The sequence below is a fragment of the Muntiacus reevesi genome, chromosome 1 (assembly GCF_963930625.1).
Source record: "Muntiacus reevesi chromosome 1, mMunRee1.1, whole genome shotgun sequence".
Lineage (NCBI taxonomy): Eukaryota > Metazoa > Chordata > Mammalia > Artiodactyla > Cervidae > Muntiacus > Muntiacus reevesi.
This window is the reverse complement of record NC_089249.1, coordinates 52383683-52408275: the sequence shown is the minus strand read 5'-3', so window position 1 is coordinate 52408275 and position 24593 is coordinate 52383683. Positions and strand designations below refer to the sequence as shown.

Below are 24593 nucleotides of genomic sequence, written 5' to 3'. Positions count from 1 at the left end.
GTTGAAGCATACGTAGCTTGGAGAATTTTGAGCATTACTTTGCTAGCATGAAGACTGTGGGTAGGCTCTGCAAAGTTTATAAACTCTTGGAGATGATTTGCAAAATGTTTATTTATGAGTGTACTTTTCCCTGGATAGAGTTCATCAGAATCTTGAAGGAGTTTTGGTGATTACAAAACCAAATCAAACCATTGCCCCAGTGAAACCACAGCACAGATTTAGTCTAATCTTTCCACTTAATGTTAAGTAAACTGAGGTTCTCAGAGAGTCTACCCCTGCCTGAGGTCAGAGAGAATCAGGGCAGAGCCCAGGGAGCGAGGGTGGGGCATGTGGTGAGCTCAGGAAAAGAATTAAATGCTCTGTCCTCTTGGATTGGGGTTCCCCGTGCAGGGAATCCCCACCTCCAGGAATAATTATTAAATTTATGGCTTTAAAAGGGAACCTTGAAATTTGAAGGAAAAGAGGAGAGGGATGTAGATGGTGGAACAGAAGTCATGTTGGGCAAGATGAATCAGAAGAATCAGAAGGGATTCCCATGAGGCTGAGGTGTGGTGAGGTTGTAGAACTCTGTGGAAGTGATTGTCAGCAATGAGCAGCAGTGTGCTCAACGAGAGGGAAGTAGAGTGTAAATTCATTTGCAGAGTACTTCTGAATCAAAATCTTACTGCGTTGAGGACTTCCCTGGTGGTCCAGTGGTTAAGACCCTGTGCTTCCCCTGCAGGGAGAGCGGATTCAATCCCTGGAACTAACATCCTGCATCTAGCATGGCTAGATAAGTAAATAAATAATAACCTTAAAAAAAGTCCTACCGACTTTTTCATGGAAATTGACAAGCTGATTCTAAACTTTGGGTGGAAACTCAAAGGACCGAGACTCTCCAAAGCCATTTTGAAAAAGAATAAAGCTCAGTCTTTGCTAACCCCTTGTCATGTTTGCATTTCTGGTGTCAGTGCACGTGGCTGTGTGTCTTGGAAACATTGAAAAATTGTAGATATGATGTTTGCCCCCAGATATTTCAACAAGCATCTCCTAAGAAGAAGGGCGGCTTACCTAAACATTATGCCTTTGTTAATTTATTTTTCCATAATGCCTTTATTACACAGAAGAAAATGAACAAGAACACCCTAACGTTCAGTTCCTGTTCAAATTCCCCAAATCGTGCCCCAAGTGTTTTCACAGTTGCTTTTCTCAAACCAGGGCTCAATGAAGTTTGACAACGCATGAGGTGATGTCATCTCTTTCAATTGAGAACATTTCCCTAGCTGGTTTTGTTTTAAAATGATATTGAATATTCCACACTTTCTATTCGTCTGGCAGTTTCTTGGTGGTGTCTCCGCATGACTTTTTTTATTCCTTGCACTTCCTGTAGACAAGGAGTGAGGTCTGAAGGCTCAGTTTGATTTAGGTGAAACGTTTCGGCAAGAGTACCTTCCAGGTGATGCTGTGTACTTCACAGGCCATCACACCAGGAGGCTCCGAGTTCAGCTGCCCTATTACTTGATTTCCTTTGGATAACTCTGTAGAGATCTACTGACATACTGTGTACGATGTACTTGTTTAAAGGGTCCAGGCTGTGAAACCATCACCGCGGTTTGTCTCCCTACTGTCCCTGTGGAGTCCAGTCACCTGGTGACCAGCAGAGAAGCAAGACTTTTAATTTCATCAACGCTTGTCAGGTCCCCAAGCCCACCCCTGCCCAAGGCTCTAGACTCAGAAAGACCCAGGGTGGAGGACTTGAGAGGCTTCTGCTGAGCTGTGAAGGCGCAGCCCCAGTGGGGTCGGGGGACAGAAGTCAGACCTCAAGGGGGAAATCGTTGTTGGGGAGTTGGGGTCCCTCGGAAAGCAAGCCCTGGGGTGCTGGCTGGAGGGGCCAGGGTGACTCTGAGGGCAAGGCCGAGTGGAGCTCAGCACCGCCCCGGCAACCTGTGTTCTGTCCTCAGATCCAGGTGCTCATTCAGCTCCTTGGAGGCCATTTCTGGGTTTGCACAGAGCAGGTTGACGGATGAGCCCGGGGAGTCTGAGAGCCAGGTGAGAGGGGAGGGGGGAACCCTGCTTGCTCAGTGGAGACACAAGGCCCAGCCTGGCCAGGTTTCACTGCCACCACCACCTGTGGGGTGGTGACGTGGGTTTTATAGACCTGCAAACAAGCCTGCAGAGATGATGTGATTTACCCCAGGCCATAGCTCTGTGTGCACAAGGATTATGTATAAATGATCAGGTGGTTTTTTTTTTAAACTGAGATGTACTTGATTTACAATATTCTATCAGTTGCAGATGTACAACACAGTGATTCAATACATTAATAGATTACACTCTGTTTAAAGTTATTACAGCAAAATGACTAATTCCCTGTGTGTAAAATATTCTTGTAGCTTATCTACTTTATACATAGTAGTTTGTTCCTCTTCCTCCCCAACACCTACTTTGCTCCTCTCCTCTTTCCTTTCCCCTGGTAACCACTTATTTGTTCTCTGTATCTGTGGATCTGTTTTTGTTTGTTCCTGAACCAGACTTGGGTCTACCTGCCCGGGTGCAGTAAAGCCAGTCTTCCAGGCTCTCATGGGTCGTGGTAAAAGAACAGTGTTTAATGCAAGGTGTGCAATGTGGGGACAGGTGGGGAGAACGGGCCATTCAGGCTCAGAAGACTTGGCCTCCCCTTTGCTTCCAGGGAAGGGTTTTTAGAAGGCAACATTAGAGGAGAGGGTTGCAGAGGCCTCAGAGTCCATGAAGCCCATCTACCTGGCAAGCTGCATGGAGATGGGGAGAGAGGTGGAGGTGCATGGAATGAGGGCTTAGTTCTGTTCACGACGTGGAAGCAGGAAGCAGCAAGTGCAGGGGAGTGTCAGGTGTCCCTGTCCCCTCACAGGCCCAAATCAGTTCAGTCACTTAGTCGTGTCCGACTCTTTGCAACCCCATGGACCACAGCATGACAGGCCTCCCTGTCCATCACCAACTCCTGGAGTTTACCCAAACTCATGTCCATTGAGCCGATGATGCCATCCAACTATCTCATCCTCTGTTGTCCCCTTCTCCTGCCTTCAATCTTTCCCAGCATCAGTGTCTTTTCAAATGAGTCAGCTCTTTGCGTCAGGTGGCCAAAGTATTGGAGTTACAGCTTCAACATCAGTCCTTCCAATGAACAAGGCCCAACTCATACCTAGTTCTTTGGGCAATCAGATCAATAACCACATCTGCCTTGTGGGGAGAAAGGAAGAAGTGGGCAGAAGCAGGCCTGATGAGGGGGAGAGGCTGGAGTCCAGCCAGACCTGCACACTGACCCTGGAAAGCAGAGCAGTGGGGAGGCCATCCACCCATGAGGGCCACTCACAGGCTGACTACTCCCAGGGTGGGGCCTGGCTCCCTCACTCCACTCAAGGAGGCATTCATAACCCAAGCAGAACAGATTCATCACAGGCCAAGTCTCCAGCTCTCTCAGCTGATTGGAAGCATCATTTACAAGCTTTGGCACGCACTTTGTCATTGCTGGTAACACCTTGCTGCTGACCGTGACCGGAGGGGCAGCTCCTGGGGGTGCCCGCCCAGCTCCTCCTCCAGGAGCTGGACAAGCAGTGTCCTTCTCGAGTGTCCTCGAGTCCTTCTCCTTCCTTGAGCCTGGACTCCAGAGCTCGGGGTATGGGGTCGGGGGTGGGTGGGGGGCTTCGGGGGTGGGCCTCCAGCAGAGGAGTGGGGAGAGCAGTGATGACTGTCATTCCTGGAATGGACTCAATTGTCCATGAGGATGATCTGTAACTTTTTCCAACTAAGACGTGGTTTCTGGGACTGATTAGTTTTACACAGGGAATTATGAGGGTTGGTCTGAATCAGTTTAATAATAAAAAAGAAGCTTGCAGGTTTATAGGGCTTCCCTCATAGCTCAGTTGGTAAAGAATCTGCCTGCAGTGTAGGAGACCCTGGCTTGATTCCTGGGTCTGGGTCGGGAAGAACCACCGGAGAAGGGATGGGCTACCCACACCAGTATTCTTGGGCTTCCCTTGTGGCCTTGCTAGTATAGAATCCACCTGCAATGTGAGAGACCTGGGTTTGATCCCTGGGTTGGGAAGATCCCCTGGAGTAGGGAAAGGCTACCCACTTCAGTATTTTGGTCTGGAGAATTCCATGGACTATACAGTCCATGGAGTCGCAAAGAGTCGGACACAACTGTGCGGCTTTCACTTTCACTTTGCATGCTTATAGCCTTCAAAGTAATTTAAAATAAAGGATTTTTGGGCCGGCCTTGCAGCTTGTGGGGCCTTAGTTTCCTCATAGGAAGTGAACCTGCACTGTCCGTGGTGAGAGGGCCGAGTCCTAACCACTGGACCGCTGGGGACCCAGAGGACTTGATATACATGACCTCCTCCCCCCACCACCCCGTCCCCTTCCCTCCACTCTCCCTGTCCTTTCTTCATTCAAAACCAATTCTGTGCCTTTTTCTATATGATGGTGGGTAGAGGAGAAGCATCTGGATTTTGTGGGTCATCCATTTAATTTCTCTTCTTCTGTCCCTTTTCAACCTTTGACCACTAACCGAAAGGAAGATATGGGGGATGCGATGAGTTACTGCAATGAGGTTGGAGACCATACCCGGGGTCAGAGTCCCTGAGTTTCCCCTTTGGGGATTAGACGTCAGTGGAGGGTTAAGTACGGTTCTGCAAGTCCAGGAAACGGTCTGTCGAGGAGGCGAGAAGGGCAAGATGACCAAGCTGACGAGGACATTGTTAAGAAATTTATTTGCAATTCTTGTTTTTTGTGTGTTTTTTTTTTTGTTGTTTTTTAAATAACATCATTCCTTAGATAAAAATGCAATCTTACAGGAATATATACAGCGTCTCACAGAGATGGCCCTGAAGCTCTTCTCGACGCCCTGGCCTTTCTTGAGGTGAGAAGGGGCACGGGCGAGGCCGCCGACTCGGGTGACGATGGTTACAAACTGTACAACAGTATTTACAACACAAGAGGGCCCGCAGGGAGGTGTGGGGGGCGTGGAGGGGGACGCCGACTGTCTGAGAGCCAGCGTGATTCCGTGGGGGGGGGGGCTGGGAGGGACTCCGAGCCGGGACGAGAGGAGCAGAGGGGCTGTGTCTGGACCCTCCCGGATGGAGGACCTTGGCTGGGAGGCTTGAGGGGCATCCAAATAAAACAGGAAAGTAGCGTCTGGTGCTTCACCAGCGGGAGCCTGCCACCCTCACTCTCAGTGGGTATGTTTTCCGCGGGTGGTTCTCACCGCCGCATCACAGACTGGTCCAGACCTGCTCACCTTGGACATCTCAGCCTCGGAACAGAGCTTCCTTGCACAGAGCTCTGGAATAACGGGGATGCGGAGGGGGAAAAGCAGGAAGCAGGTCATCAGGTGGGAGGTCAAGGCCGGATTCTGAGGGTGGGGGGATGCACTTGATACAGGCAGGCCCCCCAGGGCCTCATGCCTGGGGCTCAGGTCAGGGCCACCTCGTGAGGGAGACCATGGCACTGGGCTGTTCGCTTACAAGCCATCTCCCTTGTCCCATGTTCTCTTTCCCTTTCAAGCCTTGGCGTGGCTTCTCCACGGTGGAGATGTTGGATGGGGAGCTTGCACGCTGGGACCCATCTACGCACAGGAGCCTCCCCCACCCGGCCCCGCTCCTGGAATCGGGACCCGCAGGAGCTGGGAGTGGGTGACAGAGGCCAGACCCCGTCTTCCTCATCCTGGCCCACAGACCCAAGGGCACTGAGAACGGTAGCATGGGAACTGAACTCGGGGCCGCGTGGTGAACAGGCACCACTGCGCCCAGACATGACCTGCAGACACGACTCCCCAACACGACAGCGTCTACCCCACGGCTGCTCTGATGTGACCTCGGAGAAAACTGTTTCTCACGCACAAGCGATCCCAGGTCACTGTTGTTAATTCACGCGGACTCGGTGTCCCGCTACCTTTCCGAGAGCCGAATCCGAGTTAGACCACTTGTTCTGAAAACTGGGGACCTGAATGCCCCACAAAGGGCTGCCCCCACACTGCAGGAGGCTGCGGGCTCGCCTGAACTCTCCTGTCACCTGGTGAATCAAGCCAGGGCCTCTTTGTCCCCGATTCCCTGCAGAAAGGGAGCCTCCGGGGACAATCCCGCCTGGGGCTCTGCCCTGAGTCTCCAGCCATTGGCCCACCTCAGCCTCACAGCACATCCCACACATCCCGGGGCAACCGCCCAGGAGGGGGCTCTGCTGACACTCCAGGCGGCCCCCGGGCACCTTCCACCCACCCCTTGGCCTACTGTGGACCAAGTCTCCCGAGTTCACGGCAGGAAAACTTCGGTTTTAGGAGTGGTGGAATGTTCTTGATGAAAGGCAATGACATTTAGTTTATAGTCACTCCAACGGGCACCTTTTCCCCGGGGTGGGGGGCACCCCCGCCTCTCTCCGTGGCCAGTGCTCAGCCTTCTGAGAGGAGGATCAGCCTGTGAGGGCCAGCGCTGCCCGTCAGGTGTGTGTGCACGTAAGTGTGCGTGCCCATGCGTGCACGTGCAGGTGAGTGCGTGTGTACATGAGCATGTGTAGATGTGTGCATGGGCATGCCTCAAGTATCTCCCTGACGACAGGAAACCTGGCAGAAACCCATTTACCTGCTAGTTTGCTCTCTGGCCCCAAAAGGCAGCGCTTTGTTGCTTTGACATAAAAATAAATAAATAAATAAAGACACAAAGAAACTACGTCAGAATCGGCTCGTGGGAGGGCCCCCTCTCACCCAACCGGGGGAGGAGGGAAAACGGGGGTGGGGGGGGCACCGGGAGAGGGAGGGAGGTCCACCTGACGGTACAGCCGCTGGGAAAGCTGGACACTGGCTTCCCGGGGTGACCTCAGGTCGCCTCTCCCCGTGCCCCCCGCCTTCAGGGCCCACGGCCCACGTGTGGGAGGGGGTTCTGCAGAGGACGGGGCCGCGGGGGCAGACACCACACAGCTGGGAAATAAGCTGGAGCGGAATTTTATTTTTTCTTCTTCTGAAGCAGATCTTGGGGTCTCGGCCCCTCTACTGTCCCTGCCAAGGCGGGAGATCACCACAGATGTTTCCATGAAAAGAAGCCGCAGACACGGGGGTCAAACAAGCCCTGGGTCCCCATTTCCCTTTGGATCTGTGCTGGCGCTCGCCGCAGACCAGAGCTCTGGTTGGAGTGACAGGGGGCCCTGGAAGGTGGACACCAGGTCGCCCTTCCCTGGCCGTTTCTGCCTCTCAGACATGACATGCCTGTCCCTGCAGGTTCCATGGGGAGTCGGGGAGAGGCCACCACTGTCCTTAGCCACATCTGTGATGAGGTGTGACGAGGCTGCCAGCACTGACCCTCCCCCCCTCCTCCACCTCCTCCCTATGCTGCTCTAAGTCCCTTCTGTTTCCTGGCCTTTGGGGTGGGGGCACATGCTATCACCCACCCCCTGGAAAACAGCCTCACCCCATGACCTCCAAGCTTTCCCTTCCAGGGGCTCCTTTTCCTCAGAAAGACACTTCGTCGGCCTTGGAGGGCAAGGTGCTCTTAGCTGATCGCTGGGGAGATGGTCTGAGGGGAGGACGGTGGGGAGGACATGATGGGCAGCTCCTGGTGACCCCCAGAGCTTGGAAGCCGGAGCGCAGAGGAAGATAAAGACGGTATGCACAAGACTCTGGGGTCCAGCCTGCCTGAGAAGATGAGGGAAGCGACTTGAACAAAGAGCCTCTGAACCAAAGCAGCGAAAAATGTATGAATTGAGCTGAAATCTGGGGGGATAAAATCACCCTTTCTTCCCCAAGACCAAAAAGAACTTTCAAGGAGGGGGTGGGAAGGAGACAAGCTCCTGAGTAACTGTAAGATCAAGGTGGAAACAAGAGGTTGCCTGTCGGGGGACAAACACAAGCCAGGTTCACGAACCCTGGACCCAAACTCTTCAGGTGTGTAGGGTCCTCGGCCACTGTGGCTTTTCTCCGGCCACCCAAGGGTTTCAGAAGACCCGACGGCTCTGCTTTTGAGACGGCTCTAAGTCAGGTGCAGAGATGGAGACCACGCTGTGGACGAGGCTCAGGAGGACAGGTGTCACTTGTCTGTCCCGCGCTAGCCAGGCCTGCATGCAGGCCCAGGGAGACCCTTCCCTGGACAGGTCTTCCCGACAGACGAGCAGGCAGTGAGGAGGCCTGTGTTGCGAGATGGGGTGAGGGTGCCCTTGGCAGAGCCCAGCACGAGCTGCCCAGTGAGACTTGGTGACGCAGATGGCAAGTGCAAAGTAGAAACGAAAGGCAGTACGAGGCGGCCACGTGTGTGCGGGTGTGTGGGGGAGGTCCGCTGAGAGCCCATATTTCCAACCGGGGGCCAAACGGACAGCGGGAACCAGGCACCACGGCCGAAAGGCTCTGTTCTCCACTGGAGCTAACATCTTAGTGGCCGAGGCAGACAGAGGGAAAGCCGACAAGGGACTTGAACAAAATGTCTAGAAGACCATGGTGGCGCCGAGAAGGAGCCCGAGATGGGAAGGGCAGGGCCTGGAGCGCAGCCTGCTGTCCCCAGACTGTGTTCACTGGGGGCTGAGCATCAGTCCATCACAGGAAAATCAGTCCATCACAGCAAAGCTCATCTTTACGGAGGAATGGGCTGCTCACACGAGTCAGTGCCGAGAGGGGCTGGGCGAGCCCGGGATCGGAGGTGACTTGACAGGGAGGGTCTAGATGAATGTTTGGATCCTGTTTCCCCAAACTGGTCATGTTTCAACGATCACTGCTGGAATCTGCTTGAGGATTCAGCACCCAACAGAGATGCCCCCCCAGGGCCTCTGGTCCCACCCTCACCACCAGCTCCCCACGCACTACCCTCGATCCTGGTCCCTCCACGGTCCATGCCGGCGGACCCTGGAGGAGACCCTGAAGGTGGAGAAGCGAGCCGGATGCACTTGGCTTTGGACAGACGAGATGTCAACCAGCTGCCTGGCTCCAGCCCCTGCTGTCTAGCTGAGGACGCCCTCTCCTCCACCCTCCTGGTCAGTGGACACATTCCTAAGGCACGCTTGTGCTGGGGCATGCCTAACAGTGAGGTGAGCCACCTCTCCTGGGGGAGGGGCCCCTATGTCTGCCTGTGATGGAAGAGGCTGGTCAGGGCACCCCACGACCCCTCACGGTGCGGGGCTGTCTCTGGAGAAATCCCAAATCCAAGAACCGGGGCAGAGAGGACAGAGTGAGGGTGGAATAGACGAGTCCTTGTCTCTCAAAGCAAGATATGGATACACCTACACCCAGGCTGGGGAAAGTGGAGGCAAACGGAAGCGAACACAAGATATGCAAAACAGTGATGCCCAAGCCTGCGTGGGACCCACACGGGTGGTGCCAGCACTTGTCACACAACCGAGAGGAAGAACTGTCCCGTTTCCCAGCTACACGTAGAAAAGCACTTAAGAGCTCAAAGGTAAGGCTTGTCACACTCCAAATACAAAATGATTTACTTACATGCAGCAAATATACAAGAAGTGAATTCAAAAACAAACTTAATTCGTTATATTCGCTTGGCACAATTGCAATTCAGTTTTAAAAAAATATTTGTAAAATACTGAGACTGACCTGAATTCAAGTATAACGGTCTCTTCAGCAGAAACACCATCAACGCAGTGAAACGTCACAGAGAACAAATCGAAGCGAAAAGCCTTCTGAGTTTCTCCCTTAAATTTCTGTGTGGTTTTTTTAAATACAGTTTTAATGCCAACACAACTCACAATTGTATTTTTAAAATGAATATTATTGCATTGTTTTTGCATATCTTGTGGGACAGAAAATGCAGTTACTGATTCCCGTTTCAGAAGCAGAGACAGTGGTTTGTTTTTGCTTTCAAACGGCCCCAGATTCAGGCCTCCCCACAGCTGAGCCTGAAGGGGACCTGTGGGAGGCCTGGCGGCTGCAGACTGGCCCCCACCACACACACACCACCCGCCGCACACACGGCACACACACTCGCAGAGACCCTGGGCACCCACTACTATACACACTTGTGCAAGACCCTACACCTTTAAATTAGGAAACCAAACCAAAAAAATCTTGTCACTACCTGCAGAAATTAGAACAAATTATTGGGTGTATATGATGGCTGACAAAACCCTCCTACGGCGGCTCAGCTGAATCCTCCGTAGAAAAAGAAACCGACCACTAAATAACACAACAAAACCAAATCCAATCTACATTTGCAAAAGTGAAGACAGTAAGGTGCGTGGCTGCAAAACTTTGTAAACACTCATCTTTCTCCCCTCCCCCTGGGAAAACAAAATTATATATTAAAAAAAAAACCCAAATGAAAACTGCAACATGCTGTCAAGAAAAATGTCAAATCCCAAAACAAAAGCGCGTTGGATAGTCACCACCGGTCTTGTCCCAGTGGCATGCCCGCTCCCCTGGCCCCATGACTGTGGCCTGGCAGGAAGGGTCCAGACACAGGTGGTGTGGGTGGCCATGGCCGGCCTCCTCCTCCCCAGGGGCGGGCTAGGTCCTCTTTCCTTCTGTGGACGCACAGGGCCCTGGCTCTATGGGGACAGTGAGGCTCATACAGAATATGTGCAAAATGAGTTTTTTACAAGCAAAGTTGAAAGACACCCGTTTAGCATAGGGTCCTTTGGGTGAGGGCTGCGGAGCCAAGGCGGACCCCTCCCTGGTGCCCGCGCCCCCGCCCCCACCGCCCCCCGCCAGACACGGACTGCGGCTGCTTCTCTCCTGGCCACCGACTTGGTCTTGTCCCCACGAAATGAATGAAGACGCTGTTCCGGTTAACTCCAGGCCGCGAGAACAGTGAGGCACTTCTGAAACGAACCCATTAGGAACATTGAGACAAATAAAAAGCCGGCGTCTCCAGCCCGGCTGCTACAGGCCGCTGGCGAAGGCCCTGCTGTCCCGGGGCTCCTCTGTGCCCTGGCGGGGCTCGGCGCTGGGCGCCCAGGCTGCGTCCTCCACGCCCCCCGCTCGGTCCGGCCCCGGGTCCCTGCAGTTTGCACACGGGAGCAGGGAGCCGTTGGGGCTCTGCCCGGCACCCCCGCTGAGGATGTCGTCGGCCGCACTCTCCATCTCCTCGATGGTCATGTCGCAGGCGTCGGCCAGCTCCTGCGTGGTGGCCTCGAGGAACCTGGGGTCCTGAGCAAACTGCCCCAATCCTTCCGAGATCAAGACCTGGGGGACAGGGACCAGGGACGTTACTCTGAGTCCAGCTCGTCCCCGTGGGGCTGGCGCAGGGGCTTCCGAGGGGTCACGTGGGGAAGAGAGAGTGTGTGTGTATGCGTGTATGTGTGTGCACAGCGGTGTACGTGTATGCATGTGCCTCATGCCAGGAAGGAGTGTGACAGAGTGCCCCCAGGACTCTCGGGTGTGCAGGCCTGAGGAGAGACCTCTGGCGGGGGTACCATCGTCAAATGCAGCAGGCTGCATGCGTGCAGGAAGCAGGGGCCCTTGTCCTCCCCCAGGATCCTCCCCTGGAGGTGCCCTGAGCCCCCACGTGACTCTCCAGAACACCTTCAGGCTCCTCTGGTGACACCTGGCCCAATGCTGCTGACGATCCTGGGACAGTGTTGTGTGTGGTGTGTGTGTGTGGGTGTGTGTGGTGTGTGTGCATGTGTAGAACACACCTGGCACCCACCCGTTTGTCCTGAAGCACCTGCCCCCTTCCTGGTGGCCTCGGGGACGCAGCAGGTGAGCCTAGGAGACCCTCTCCTGTCCAGTCTGCTCCCCACCTGCCTGGTCCCCTCCTCCCGTTCCGAGTTCCCTCACGGCCCCCTCCCCGCAGGGCTCCCCTGGTCTCCTGGTGGGTGTGACTGCTCTTCCTTAGCCGGCTGGGCACGCACGTGGATTGGAGACCTGAGTGAGTGTCTTTCTGGCCAAGAGACTTGATGTTCCATGTGCTTGGGAGAACCACAGTCCCCTCTGTTCTGCCTGAACCCCCCACCGCCCAGTCCTCTGGCAGTACCCACTCACCGCCTCCACCAGGCTGCTGGCACTGCCGTGGAACGGCCGGCCCTGGGGCCCTGCCGGGCTGGGCACAGTGAGTGACACGGGCCGGGCCCTCCGGGGGGTGCCGCTGACCCCGCAGGGTGTGGGCTCCCCGACGTGGGGGTCGCAGTGGATGGATGGGAAGCTGCTGGTGAGCTTGTCGCTGGACTCGGCCCCCTCCAGCCGCAGGGTAGGCACGGGCCGCGGAGGCCAGGCCGGGCCAGGTGTGGCTGGGGGTGTGAGGCGTGGTGGGGGGAGGGTCCCGGGGGGATGGCTTCTCTGCAGGAGGGGGCTCAGGCCCGCCACTGCCAGCGCCTGTGGACAGGATGGGAGAGTGTGAGCCCTGTCCCTGTCTCTGACCCTTCCCGATGCTTGCACCGAGGTCACGCACCCAGACCCAGAGCTCGTCTCAGCGGCCCTAACAGACCTTGTGACCATCAGTCAGCCGGGATCCTTCTCCCCTGAGCTCAGAAGGCCAAGGCCCGGTGGGCTCACGGTCATCTTCCCTCTAGTCCCAGCCCTGCCCCCATTAGCTGTGTATTCTCTCCACCAGCTCTGACGTGATGGGCCATGGGGAGCGACCCTGCCTGGAGGGGAGGCCCAGCCTGAGGGCCAGAGAGGGGAGCGTGGTCCACGGGTCGGAGGGGAGCACGAAAGCAGACAGGAGGATGCAAAGAGAGGGAGGGTCTTCCTTCGGGCACCATCAGCAGAGACGGAGGGACCAGCTCCTAGGAACCCCTCAGCAGTGCACGTGGTGTCTCCCAGCCTGCCGGCCTCCCCTCCCTGGGGCCCCCAGAGAGCTGCTGACATTCCAGAAAGCCCCATGGAGACCACGTGTCCTCCGGTGACAGCACTCAGGCTGAGCAAAACCTGAGCAGAAGTGCCCTCACCCAGGCAGAGCCGCTCTGCCTGTCTTGTGCTGGCTATAAGCCCTGATGGGCACCGAACACCTTTGGGATAAAAAAGCCACGTGAAGTAAAAGCCCATGATAAGGAAGTGTAATCAGGGAGATGAGAAGGTGACGGAGAGTCGAGTTTAGACCCTGATTTGCCTGGAGGAGAGAGACCGGCCTCGGGGATTGTTCAGCTGCTGCAAACCTCTGTCGGGCCTAAGGTCCTAAGAGGAGCTTGAAGTTGGGGTTTTGGGTTTCACCCCCTCATTTGGTGTCACTCAGGCCAAAAGCCAGTTCAACTACTGAATCTGCCTGGACCTGTTCTCCTGACATATCTTTGCCCTGACCATGCTGCTGGAAGGTCCTTTGGTTATTTCCATATTTCACAGATAGAATTTTGTGCTGGTCAATGTCCAGGCTCTAGCTATGAACAACAGTTAGTTCTGGGAGGGGAACAGCTGGCCACTGGAGGGAGATGAGAGCTGCTGGTCCTTCCACCCTCCCAGGGGCTCTCCAGGACCGCTTGGGTGTCCTGCCTGGGGGTACACGGTCCTCGGGTGCGCAGAGCTCTTCCCCAGGGGCTATTCGGGCGGGGCAGGGGATGCAGCAGCAGTGTGGGACAGGAAGGGTGACTGGGGGTCCAGAGGTCTGCTCCCCTTCACAGGGAAGCCAGCCCGTGGGGAAGGGGTAGCCTGTCTCCAGGTGGGGCTACCTGATGGTGAACCAGGTGCAAAGGCAGGACTGTCTTCTGAGAGACGTCTCCCCCGGGATTCTTCTGTCGCTTCAGACATTCAAGGTGGAAGGAGGCCCTTCGACCTGCACACGAGTGATGACTCAGCATGGAAAGAGGACGTGGCTGCGACAGCTCACACCCAGGGACGGGCGAGGATGTGCCCCCACCAGACATGTAACATTAGCACACGTCCAGCCCCAGGCCAGCTCCACCCTGGGGCCCATGCGGGAGGCCATTGCAGCCAGGCCTTGACATTCCTTGGTCACCCCTGCGTGCCTTGTCATCACCTGGGAGGGGGTGACCGCCTCTAGAGAAGGGCGTGGGGTTACCTAGGGAGGCGGAGCGCAGGAAGCCCCTCTTTGGGGACAGACGGACGTCCCTCCTATCCTCTTCGGGGGGAGTCAGCTGCCGATTCTCGTCGTCCTGGTAGGACAGCCTGGAACAGAGGACTTGAGACAGTCACCCCAGGATGTCTGCTTCTCTCAGTGAGGGGACCCCCGACGCTGCTTTCTACAGGCCACGGGGCAGCAGAAGCTCCCGGTTCCTCTCGTCTGTTCCCTGTGTGCCCCCACGCCTCTGACGATGGCAGGGGTGGACAAGTTGGTCACTGTTGTTGAGAAAGCTGGAACATAGTTTTGGACTCCTCCATGGTCACAGATGGATGCTGTCTATGCAGCCCCTCCCAGGATGAGCCTAAGCGTGTGCCTCCCCACACTTGGTCAGCGGGAGCACAAACGTGTGGTCATTGGTGACAGATGGCTGGGGGACCTTGGGGTGTCTAGGCAGTCAGTGGCTCCTGGACTTTCTGAAGGGGACTCAGTGGGAAACGGCTCCTCCTGGCCTGGGGCGCACGATGGCCACATGCGAGGGCTGGACTCGGACCCCCAGGCTCTGTGCCTGCATCTACTGCGCCCGTGAGACGCTGCTCTGCCTGGGCCGAGGCCATGTCCCTGAAACCAGCCACTGTGGGCCCTAGGCTGACTGCACAGGCCCTAGTGGGGCTGCCTGGGCACTCAGCCCTTCCTGTTGCCAACGAGGCCGCCACCTGTGCTCTCAGGGCAGCGGCTGTCCTCCTGGCGCGCTGACCACAAGCCAGGAAGGTGCTGGATAAAACCCACCAGATGTGCCTCTTACCGTCAGCGCAGTCACCCTCCTGTTACACTGTCTTACTGTTCAGGTTGTCCCCACTCTTGAAGACACAGCTTCTGGGTGACCCTGAGCCTCTCTGAATTGTCTCACCCACACCTGGCAGTGGCCTGTGAGCACCGAGCGTTCACGGAGGGCACAGATGATGGTGAGTGGCCACGTAGTAATCCCTTCTCAGAACGTCAGAAGCCAGAAGGGCTAGCAGTTCCCCGTGATGAAGCGTTTCTCTCAGGAAAGCGTCTAACACAGCTTCAGCTTGGTGAACGCAACTCACAGTCACAGGTTATTAATAGTTATGAGACTTGGCAACAAAGCTTCACGAAACAGTGCTGCCTTTGTGACGCTGGCCACGCTACTTCCTGCTGTCCTGTCCTGTCCTGTGCTTTCCTTTTTTATTTTTTATTTTTTCTGTGCTTTCTTTTAGGAGTGCTGACTGTAACTGACTAAGCAAATGTCACAGCCCCCTCACAGGTCCGGATCTGCAGTTTAAAAACCCTTCCCTTGAACTGGCTCTGGTGGAGTTCTCAGTTACGGCTGCCAATGGCGCCCTCTGCTGTCAGCTTTATTATATGCAGTTTCAGGAGTAGAAAGTGAAAGTGAAAGTGAAGTCGCTCAGTACCCTCTGATTCTGAGAGCCCATAGACTGTAGCCTACCATAGACTGTAGCCTACAGGCTTCTCCGTCCATAGGATTTTCCAGGCAAGCGTACTGGAGTGGGTTGCCGTTTCCTTCTCCAGGGGATCTTCCCAACCCAGGGATCGAACCCTGGTCTCTTGCATTGCAGGCAGACGCTTTACCCTCTGAGCCACCAGGGAAGCCACTTAAATGTATGAAGTGAAGTGTTAGTCGCTCAGTTGTGTCCGACTCTGCAACCCCATGGACTCCCCTGTCCATGGGATTCTCCAGGCAAGAATATTAGAGTGGGCTGCCATTCCCTTCTCCAGGGGATCTTCCCAACCCAGGGATCAAACCTGGGTTTACTGCATGGCAGGCAGATTCTTTACCGTCTGAGTCAGTCAAGGTATGCACGTGTGTATCTATTGAGCTTCACTGTAAACTATATTTACGATGTCTGGTCACAGTCAAAAAAGCTTAGGGAAACAACATTTAGATGTTTCCCTGGAAGCATCATTTCTCAAGCAAGCATCAGGCTAACCAGAGTGGGGGGCTTCCCTCCTCTTTGCAGCTGCCAGAGGAGGAGTCGGGGGCCCCTCCCCAGGGAGGGACGAGCTTACATCTCCGTGGAGACCAGGCTGGGCTCACGGCTGTGCTCTGCGTCCTCGTCCAGGCGCACGGCACAGGTCTCGTCTCCAGGGGCCTCTTCCTGACACAGCATGGCTATCGGGCTGTCCCGGGAGGGGCACCTAAAGTGTCCAGAGTGGAACAAAGGTCAGCAGCTGCCAGCCCCTCCCTTCCCCCAGCAGGTAAGGGTCCACACAACCATTGATGGACCCAGAAGTGTTCCCATTAGGGTTCCACGTGGGGGAGGGGCCTCGGGATTAGGATCCAAGGAGATCTGAGATCTAAGCTGGTCAGTTTCTCCCAGCACAAGTCACGTTGCCCACCCATGCCTCAGCGTCCCCACCAGCACAACTGTCTCTTTGTGTTGCTTTGGTTGTGACAAGTGAAGCAGTCGATGACATGGTGCTTTGGAAGGGGGGGTGGTCAGATCTTACACAAGGGCTGGGGCGGGGGCAGGGAAGGGGCTGTCCCTCCTGCCGCTGTAGACAGTAGGGCCTGTGGGCACTTGCTGGGAGCTTTCTGGGGTCATAGCTGACACGCCTTGAGTTTGATGTTGATTCTTAAGAGTCAAGCATGGAGAAGAGGCCTCACAAAGGGGCTTGCTCCTCTGAGCAGAGGGGTGTGAGCCTGAGTACCCTGAGCAGGAGCCCCCCTGAGCTGAGACCCTTCACACCAGAATGTGCCCTGGGTTGAGCTCTCCCCTGGGCCCTGGGCTTCTGTTCATTTGGTCATGTGGTCTTTAGCTCTGGTCTCCGGCCCCCCATTCCTGTTGCATCCATCTTTCTCCCTACAGGTCCTGAGAGTTAGGGTCCCTTTATGCTCAGACTCACAGGGAATCTGGGAGTCATCTCTGCTCATCCTCTCAGAATTGAGTGCGGGTCACTGTCCAGCTCTGACCTGGGGCCCATCAGCCACTCAGGGAGGGTCCGGGCAGTTCTCAGGGGAGGCCCTGACCTCCCCTGGAGGGGGTGCCCTCCCCCAGGTGAAGGACACATGAGATGGGAAGGCTCTCCCTGGTATGGAGGGTAGGGGGAGGGCATGGAGGGGCACACGGGGTGAGCTGGGGGTGGAAGTCACAGCAGGCGGGCAGCACACCCTGGGGGCAGAGCTGGCCCGACCCCCACTCAGCGCTGAGCTGCGAGGGGAGGGATGTGGCCCAGGGCTGGGGCCTTGGTTAACTCAGGCGTGGTGGTGAAGGGGGCACGGACACCAAGGCGGGGAGCCTGCTTCTGGAAGGGACGGAGGCTGCTCAGGACACTGGCTGGGGGTTAGAGGTCACTTCTGGGCCCGAGCTCCTGCGGGCACTGCTGTCCTGCTCGGGTGAAGCAGCCAGATCCCCCGGCCGTGGAACCCAGAGCTGCCAATGTAAATGCTGCCCGAGGCCCAGAGCGCGGGGTGGGCACCACCAGCCCGGCACATCCCAGTTGGGGGTCCCGGCTCACTGGGGAGCAGAGAGTAGAAAGAGAGAAAGGCCGGGGGCTGGAGACGCTGGCAGGATGGCCAGGAATCACCCCAGGCTGGAGCAGAGCCGGCGAGCACTCCAGCAAAGGGCCTCCTGCCTCCAGAAGAGGGGCCCGTCCCGTCCCGGTTGGCCCCAAGGCCAGATTTGGGCAGAGACTTGAGGAAGGCCCGGGGGCCGGAGACTGCTGCGTCTCCAGGCTGCGGACAGCTCAGGGGTCGGGCCAGGGCTCCTCTGCCCCGCCTAGAGGCAGGCACCTCAGGACATGTGCAGGCCAGTGGGGCCGCGGTGCCTCCCTGAGCATCCACCTGCCCCCTGGCCAGGGTCCCGGCAGCAGCAGTGGTCCACCCCAGCTTGAGGGCCGAGAGGTGGGTCTCTGGCCAAACGCTGCTCCCCGAGTCCCTCTGTGCCCCCTGCTTACCTCTGGGAGCTGTGCCTCCACGCGGCCTCCTGCACCTGGATGGCAGGGGACAAGGGGGTCCCGCGGGCCTCCAAGGTGCTGACAGCACCGGAGTGGACAGCGGGGCAGGGGCGGCGGCCCAGGGCGGTGTTGTTGGCGTTGTTGATGTTGGCGTTGGAGCCAGTGGATGAGTAGCTGCTGGGGGTGAAGGTGGAATCCACCAGCTTCTCGTGGGAGGGGGACTCGGTGTCCCCCTGGCTGTTGCCTGCCTTGCTGATGTGCAGGGGGCGCTGGGTGGTGAAGGTCTGGGGGAAGGCGCCCCGGCCGTCGCTGGGGTAGTAGCCCACGTGGTTGCCGAACAGGCCGCCAGCCCTCTGTGGGGGAAGAGAGACAGAGAGGGCACTCAGTGAAGGCGCTGGCCCGCGGGGGCGGGAGGGAGCTCAACTGCGCTGGGCAGCACCCAGCCGACCCAGTCTCTCGCTCACGGGCCTGGCAGCTTGGAAGGGCCCAGGCAGTCCCCTGAGACCCCTGGGGGAACCACAGATGGAGGGGTGACAGGACCTCCTTCCAGGACCAATGGGATGGGGGGCAGGCGCAGCGACTGTCTGGAATGGAGACCCTTCCCTGGGGCGGGCAGGCTCTTGGGAGCCGAGAGGGGGAGAAAGGGGCCAGAAGGTGCCAAGGGGATTGACAGACAAGGACCCGGCTGGCTCAGCGAGCTGGAAACTGCGCTGGTCAAGCGGTTCTGAGAATCACCACAGCAAGCACACCAACCAAGGCCTCCTTCCCTGGAGAGTCTTAGATTTCAAATCTGGAGTCCGTGTTTCTCCCAGCTTCCCTCCCTGTCCTGGGCGAGGAGCCTCTGCCAGGCTGGGGTCCCTCAGGTCACGCTGACACGCTAGCGTGTCCCCGAGCCACTCAGTGAGGGACGTTTCACAGCCACGGGGAGGAGAATGGCAAGGACAGGACGGCCTCAGGGTCCGGGCCCCTCTCACCCCGTGTTCCTGCCGCCTGGGAGCCTGGCGGGGCTGGGAGCGCAGGGTGAGCAGCTTTGGCTTAGATCTGGGCGGCAGTGTCTCATTCGCTGTCGGAATTTTAGCCGAGTGCCTTGGGGTTCATGAAGAGGTCTGGGTACAAGGGCCTCAGAATCCCAGTGGGCTCTAGTTTTCACGGTTAGTACTGCTGGGAGCCTCAGTATCCACCAAGGTGGGGGGCCGGAGGGGATGCTTGGGACTGGAGACCTGATGTCCAGATCGCCACTGGCTTCCAGGTGCCTGCTGCCTGATACTGCACATCTGATTTTTGCAAGAGGGGCTGGAAGTCTAGATTTTTTGAATGAGCCATGCATTCAAAGGTTGGCAGACAAGATAGGCCTGTGGCTTAAATGTGGCCCCAAGGCCACCACTTTGCAATGTGTAACGAAGAAGCGAAGAAGCGTCTCCTCAGAACCACTTCCTAGGGAAAATGGCTTCCTGCTCCTCCAGGGGATGCTCTGTGAGCTTGAGAAGGACTAGGCTTTGATGGAGGCTGAGGGAGGGGGGTGGGGAGAGCTGAGGGGAGTGGCAGGGGTGGGGTGGGGAAAGCTGGGAGGAGAGGCGAGGGGAGGGGAGGGGAGAGGGATGGGAGAACTCGGGTGACAGGTCTGGTTCTACCAAAGACTCAGGGCTTTTTCCTCGGGTTCAGGACACTCACCCTCCTGCCTCAAACCCAGCTTATGGAGGCTGTAGACTGCGGCCAGAGTGCCCACCTACCCTGAAGATGTCATCTTCCGAGGCCGCAGACACCGCTTCCTTCATGGCCTTGTCCAGCTCCTCCTCGGCGGTCAGGTCCCCAGAGATGGCCCGGCGGATCTCCGGCCCCAGGTCGTGCAGGGTGCGCAGGCCAGCCTGGGCCAAGGGGACAGGGTGTGAGAGCCCAGGCGCCCACCTGACCCGCCACCCACCTTCCCCTCTGCTTCTCCCCAAGGAGGCCAGCTCCGGGGGTCCACAGGGAGCACAGGCACGTTGGGGGGCAGTCTCAGAGACGTCAGCAGACCCCCAGCCCTTCCCCCCACTCCCTGAGCTCAGGGGGCTGAGAGTCCAGGACAACAGAGGACAGCGGGTGTAGGAGGCAGGGTGGGAGGGAAGGGTCCCCCTGCAGGCTCGGAATTTCAGGAAGGGACTCGTGGGAGCTTGGGGCCTGGTGGAGGTGGGAGGAGGTGCCAGGCCTCCTGGGGCAAGGGCCCCTCACCTGCAGGGACAGGGCGTTCCTCTGGGATGGCTTGCCCACCAGGCCTTGCTCTTTGCGCTTCTTGAACTTCCGGAAATACTCTTGGATCAGGAAAGTAGCGTAAAACTTGCCCACCGTGACCTCGTCATCTGAGAGCCAAGGGAGGACAGGGTTGGAGGTAAATTGGGGGCTTGGACCCTGTCCGAGTGTCCTCAGCTTCTTAGGTTTTCTCAGTTTAACTTTTTTAAACTGATAAGAACAGATGTAACACTTGATCTTAGTCAAATGTTGAGAAGCGATCAATTTAATTTTTTTGAGAAGACACTCTCCACTCACATGGTTGAAAAAGACAAAAATATACAAAAAGACCGTGTAGGGTGAAGGGTAGCCCTTCCACTCCCGTTTCCTTTCAGATAACCTTTCTCATTCATTTCCTGAGTATTTTCCCAGAGATTCTTTATGCAAATACTTTCTGCGAGTAAGCAAATATATTCTTGCATGCGTGCTCAGTTACTTCAGTCGTGTCTAATTCTTTGTGGTCCTACGGACTGTAGCCCACAAGGCTTCTCTGTCCGTGGGACTCTCCAGGCAAGAATACTGGAGTGGATAACCATTCCCTTCTCCAGGGAATCTTCCCAACCCAGAGATCATACCTGAATCTCCTGCAGTTCCTACATTGAAGGAGAGTCTTTACTGCTGAGCCACCAGGGAAGCCCCAAATATATTATTATCCTCTCCTTTCTCACAGAAAAATTAGCATATCATCAAAATGATTTCCCACCTTGCTTTTAAAACCTAACTGAGCTTGTTAACTGACTCTTCTGTGACCCCAAAGCTCCAGGTACCCACAGCTTTGGGCACAATTGCCCCTGAGCATTTATTCATTGAAAAACTTTGATTATATTGAGTCGGCCAGAAAGTTTGCTTGGGCTTTTCTGAAGGAGCATCTTACCTAGATGAACTTTTTGGCCAATCCAACAATATATTTTGAATTAAAGTGTTATATTTTAGTAATTGTATATGCAGGACAGCTAGACAGAGTTGTCAAGGAGGAACAAAAAGGGGTCCCAGGGGCTCATAACCCGCCTCAGGAGGAATAAAAGAGGGGGTCCCGGGCGTTCTTCCTCCAGGGCCCTGTCATTCCCACAGCACCCAGCCGGGTGGGTTATAGGAAAGCCTCTACCTTGCAGTTTGCTTGAAGTTCTCCCAAACCTGCAGGGATCCAGGGGCCAGCCTGGCTTCCCCAGTGACCTCAGGCTAGGACCAGGCTCCAGTCGGAACAGGCAGGTCTCCGGCAGGCTGATGTGAGACCTGCACGTGCCCAGGGCAGCGGGGGGTACTCACCTCCTGCGGGTGGCACCACTTGGTCCAGCAGCTTCATGCTGGTCCGTTTCCAGATCTTCTTGATGATGGCCCGCAGCTCCTCATTGGCCTGTTCCAGGTTCCCTGTGGGGGGACGCAGGCTGACTGGCAGCTGTCCCCAGGGCCTCCGGTGGGCTGGGCTGGTCCCTGAGCGGGAGCCCACATGGCTGCCTGAGGGCTCTGCCCAGCGGCCCTGAACGTGGGTTCTGTCTCTTCCTCTGCAGGTTCCCGCGGCCTACCTCCGGCCTACCTACCTTGGCCAGCTCTCCCCTGCCCCCTACCTGCCGCTTGGCAGCCAGGGTGACCCCGCATCACACTTGCGGCTTCTCCTCGTGGGGGCTGCCAGGGCCAGACTGAGATCAATGGCGACCTGCCAGGAGGGCCATTGGGAGGAAGAGTGGTCCCCTTGCAGACCCGCGGGAGTGTCCATACCCGGGGGCCTCTGAGTCGAAGGCCTCTGTTGGGTCTCCTGGGGAGGCAGCCAAACCTCGTGTGGAGCAGAAACCAGGAGAAGGGGTCCTGAGATCGGGGGCCCCTAGGGGTCTACTTTCTCAGGGAGCTGAGACCCACAGCTGTTAGAGGGCACTGGGAGGCTGGCTGGGGCCAGCACACCCCTGGCTCCTGCCCACCACCAGTGCACATTCCCTGCACGGCCCCAGGACTGAACACGGGGTCTCACCCTGCGATCAGGTGATGTGATATGGTACACGGGCCCTGAGGACAGGGAGGTTGTTCGGGGGGCCTGGGCTCACCCCAGGAGCCCTTCACAAGGGGGGCACTCTCGGGTGCAAACTCCCAGCTATAAAACACACACGTCCTGGGGATGTCAAGCACAGCACGGGGACTGCAGCAATATTGGGCTGTGTATCTGCAAGTTGCTTAGAGAGGATCTTAAAAGTCCTCACCACAAGAGAAAGACTGTGACCCGGTGAGGTGATGGGTGTTGTCTAGATGTGTGGTGGTTGTTTTGCAATATAAACAGACAACAGGATCGTCATCTTGTTCACCTGAAACTAACGTAACGTTATATGTCACTTAGGCCTCAGCAAAAAACAGCACACAACAAAAAACAAACAAAAATCATGTGTGAAGTGGGCCAAAGACAAGGGAGGCCTCCTTGACTGCGTGGAGCTCGGGGCTGTAGCGGCCCAGCTGGAGCCGGTCTCAGTCTGCGGGGAGTGAGTCTGCTGACAGCCTGAGTGGGCTGGAAGGGGAATCTCCCCTGAGTCCCGGGAAGAGGACCCGTCCTGGTCAACAGGTTGATTTTGGCCTGGAGGCCCCTGAGCAGAGAAGTCACTGCCTCGTGGCTGTACTCCAGACCTTCTGAGAGGGCGCCCACAGTGGCTGGGGTGACACGTGACTCGGCAGTGGGAGAGCAGGATGGGATGAGACGCCAGCCCTTTGCTGGTGGGTGAATTTCCTTTAATTCCTGGCTTGACTAGCTCCCACGTGGCCAGCTTCTCTCTTGGTCTCAGGAGTGCATTCCTTGGGATGGGCTGTGCGTGTCTGGCTCTTCGGCTGGGACCTGCTTCGGTTTGACGAATATCTTGACGATGTTGACTCTGGGCTTCAGGCATTGGTGTTTTGAATTCTTCCACAGGATGAAAATGTACGTGGTCACTTTACATCAAGCCTTCAGGACCACAGCAGGCTCCTTTCAAGAGTCTTCATTTCTTCCCTCTTTGGAAAAACAAACCTTCCCTCTTGGGCAGAATTGTAATCACAGTCATTGTGGAAAGTTTGGGAAAGGGAAGAAAGTAAAAGAAGTGAACAGAAGTCACGGCCGGGTCCAACACTTGCGGCAACCACAGCTAACACGTCAGCAAGCTTCCTTTTGAGCCCCTCTGGTCACACACACATGTACACCCAACATGTATCCGTTCCAGTCTTTTGTCAGCAGAAACAGGACTGTTCATGCTTATTCCAACTTGACTTGTGGCCTTGGCCACTCTTCAGCCTGAGTTTCTTTTTATTGAGCAGCCAAACTTGAACTACTAAGAGTTTTTCTTTTTAATATTAGCTCCTAATTTTGACATGGGTCTTGATGACCCTATTCTTGTTCTTCATCGTGGATATTTCTGTCATTTTGTGGGGGGATTTAGTTGAGGGAAGGCACCTCTTGGCTTGTCCACTGAACTGAATGCCACATGTCACCACCTGCTTGCTTCACAAAGAAACTGAGGTGGAGAGAGTGTCGTGTGTTATCACAGTCTAGCCCCCTTGTCCTCCTGTCCAGGGCTCCTCTGGGAGATGGGGTGGGCAGCCTGAGACTCAGATCCAAAGGTCTGAAGGGAAAAATGACACCGCCGGGTTTTCTCTAGTGACTCTGCCGCTAGGTTTCAGACTTTGCTCAGGTGACCCATGCACGCGGCTGGCACGGGATGCAGACTCAGCGTTCAGGGTAGGTGCTGGGACTCTGTCTCAAGCACGCCCCAGCTCCAAGAGTTGCTGCAGGAGGCTGGGAGCAGCTGCAGCTCCCTAGATGCACCTCTGCCCTCCCAGAGCAGTTCTGACACCAATCGGCCACGAAGACGGCGGGTCAGCACAGCCCAGCTGCTCCTGGCCATGAGCTGCCGCGGTACAAACCGGAAGACGGTCCCTGCCTCCAAGCGACCTGGCCCCGAACAAGTGCAGGGGGCTCTGACCCCACCTGCCGGCTGGCTGGGCACCTGTATGTGGGCCGGCCCGTGCTGACCTGGACCACGGTCACGTCCACTGTGACCCCTTCCTGACGAGACAAGGGTTTACTTTGCAGGGGAAGCTAAACATCTGAGATCCACCTGCAGCCGGTAAAGCCCCACGGTGCAAAGGCTCGGCCCGCTTCAGGAAGCGCTCGCCTCCTGCCGTCTGAGCCTCACCTGAAGGGTCACTGGGAGAGTCTCTAAAAGTTACAGGCAAGGAGGCCACTCAAGGAACAAAGGCCGCCTGAGCAGGCCTGGTCCTGCTGATCCGGGTGGGGGAGGATCACGCTGGGCTGCAGCTCTGACACCCCAAGGGCGGGAGGCCCTGGGACACCGCAGGCGCCAAACTCTGCTCTGGCTGGTCCACTAGGGCTCCCGGACACCCCCATGACCTTACCTTCCGTCTTGATCCTCAGGGCCGTCCGGACCAGGGCAAACAGCGTGGCATTGAACATGACGGTTCCGTCGCTGTTCAGGGGCATGTTCATGGAGACTAGGCGCTGGGGAGGGGGCGCAGCAGTCAGCACAGCCACTG

At 56.6% G+C, this 24593-nt stretch overlaps 1 protein-coding gene across 8 annotated transcripts in view; it reads right to left on the bottom strand.

Annotated features, from left to right (window-relative positions):
- Positions 1 to 4759: 4759 nt before the first annotated feature.
- The window catches only part of CACNA1C (calcium voltage-gated channel subunit alpha1 C), a 390058-nt gene continuing 370224 nt past the window's right edge, over positions 4760 to 24593 (bottom strand). For all 8 annotated transcript variants that reach the window (XM_065943172.1, XM_065943187.1, XM_065943201.1 and 5 more), the window contains 10 exons: positions 24456 to 24558; positions 21360 to 21461; positions 20037 to 20164; positions 19559 to 19693; positions 17829 to 18181; positions 15942 to 16070; positions 13890 to 13996; positions 13540 to 13643; positions 11921 to 12250; positions 4760 to 11122 (listed from right to left, as the gene is read on the bottom strand). In XM_065943172.1, the coding sequence (XP_065799244.1) occupies positions 10820 to 11122; positions 11921 to 12250; positions 13540 to 13643; positions 13890 to 13996; positions 15942 to 16070; positions 17829 to 18181; positions 19559 to 19693; positions 20037 to 20164; positions 21360 to 21461; positions 24456 to 24558 (1794 nt within the window). In that variant the 3' untranslated portion in view covers positions 4760 to 10819. The remainder of the gene's footprint in view (positions 11123 to 11920; positions 12251 to 13539; positions 13644 to 13889; positions 13997 to 15941; positions 16071 to 17828; positions 18182 to 19558; positions 19694 to 20036; positions 20165 to 21359; positions 21462 to 24455; positions 24559 to 24593) is intronic.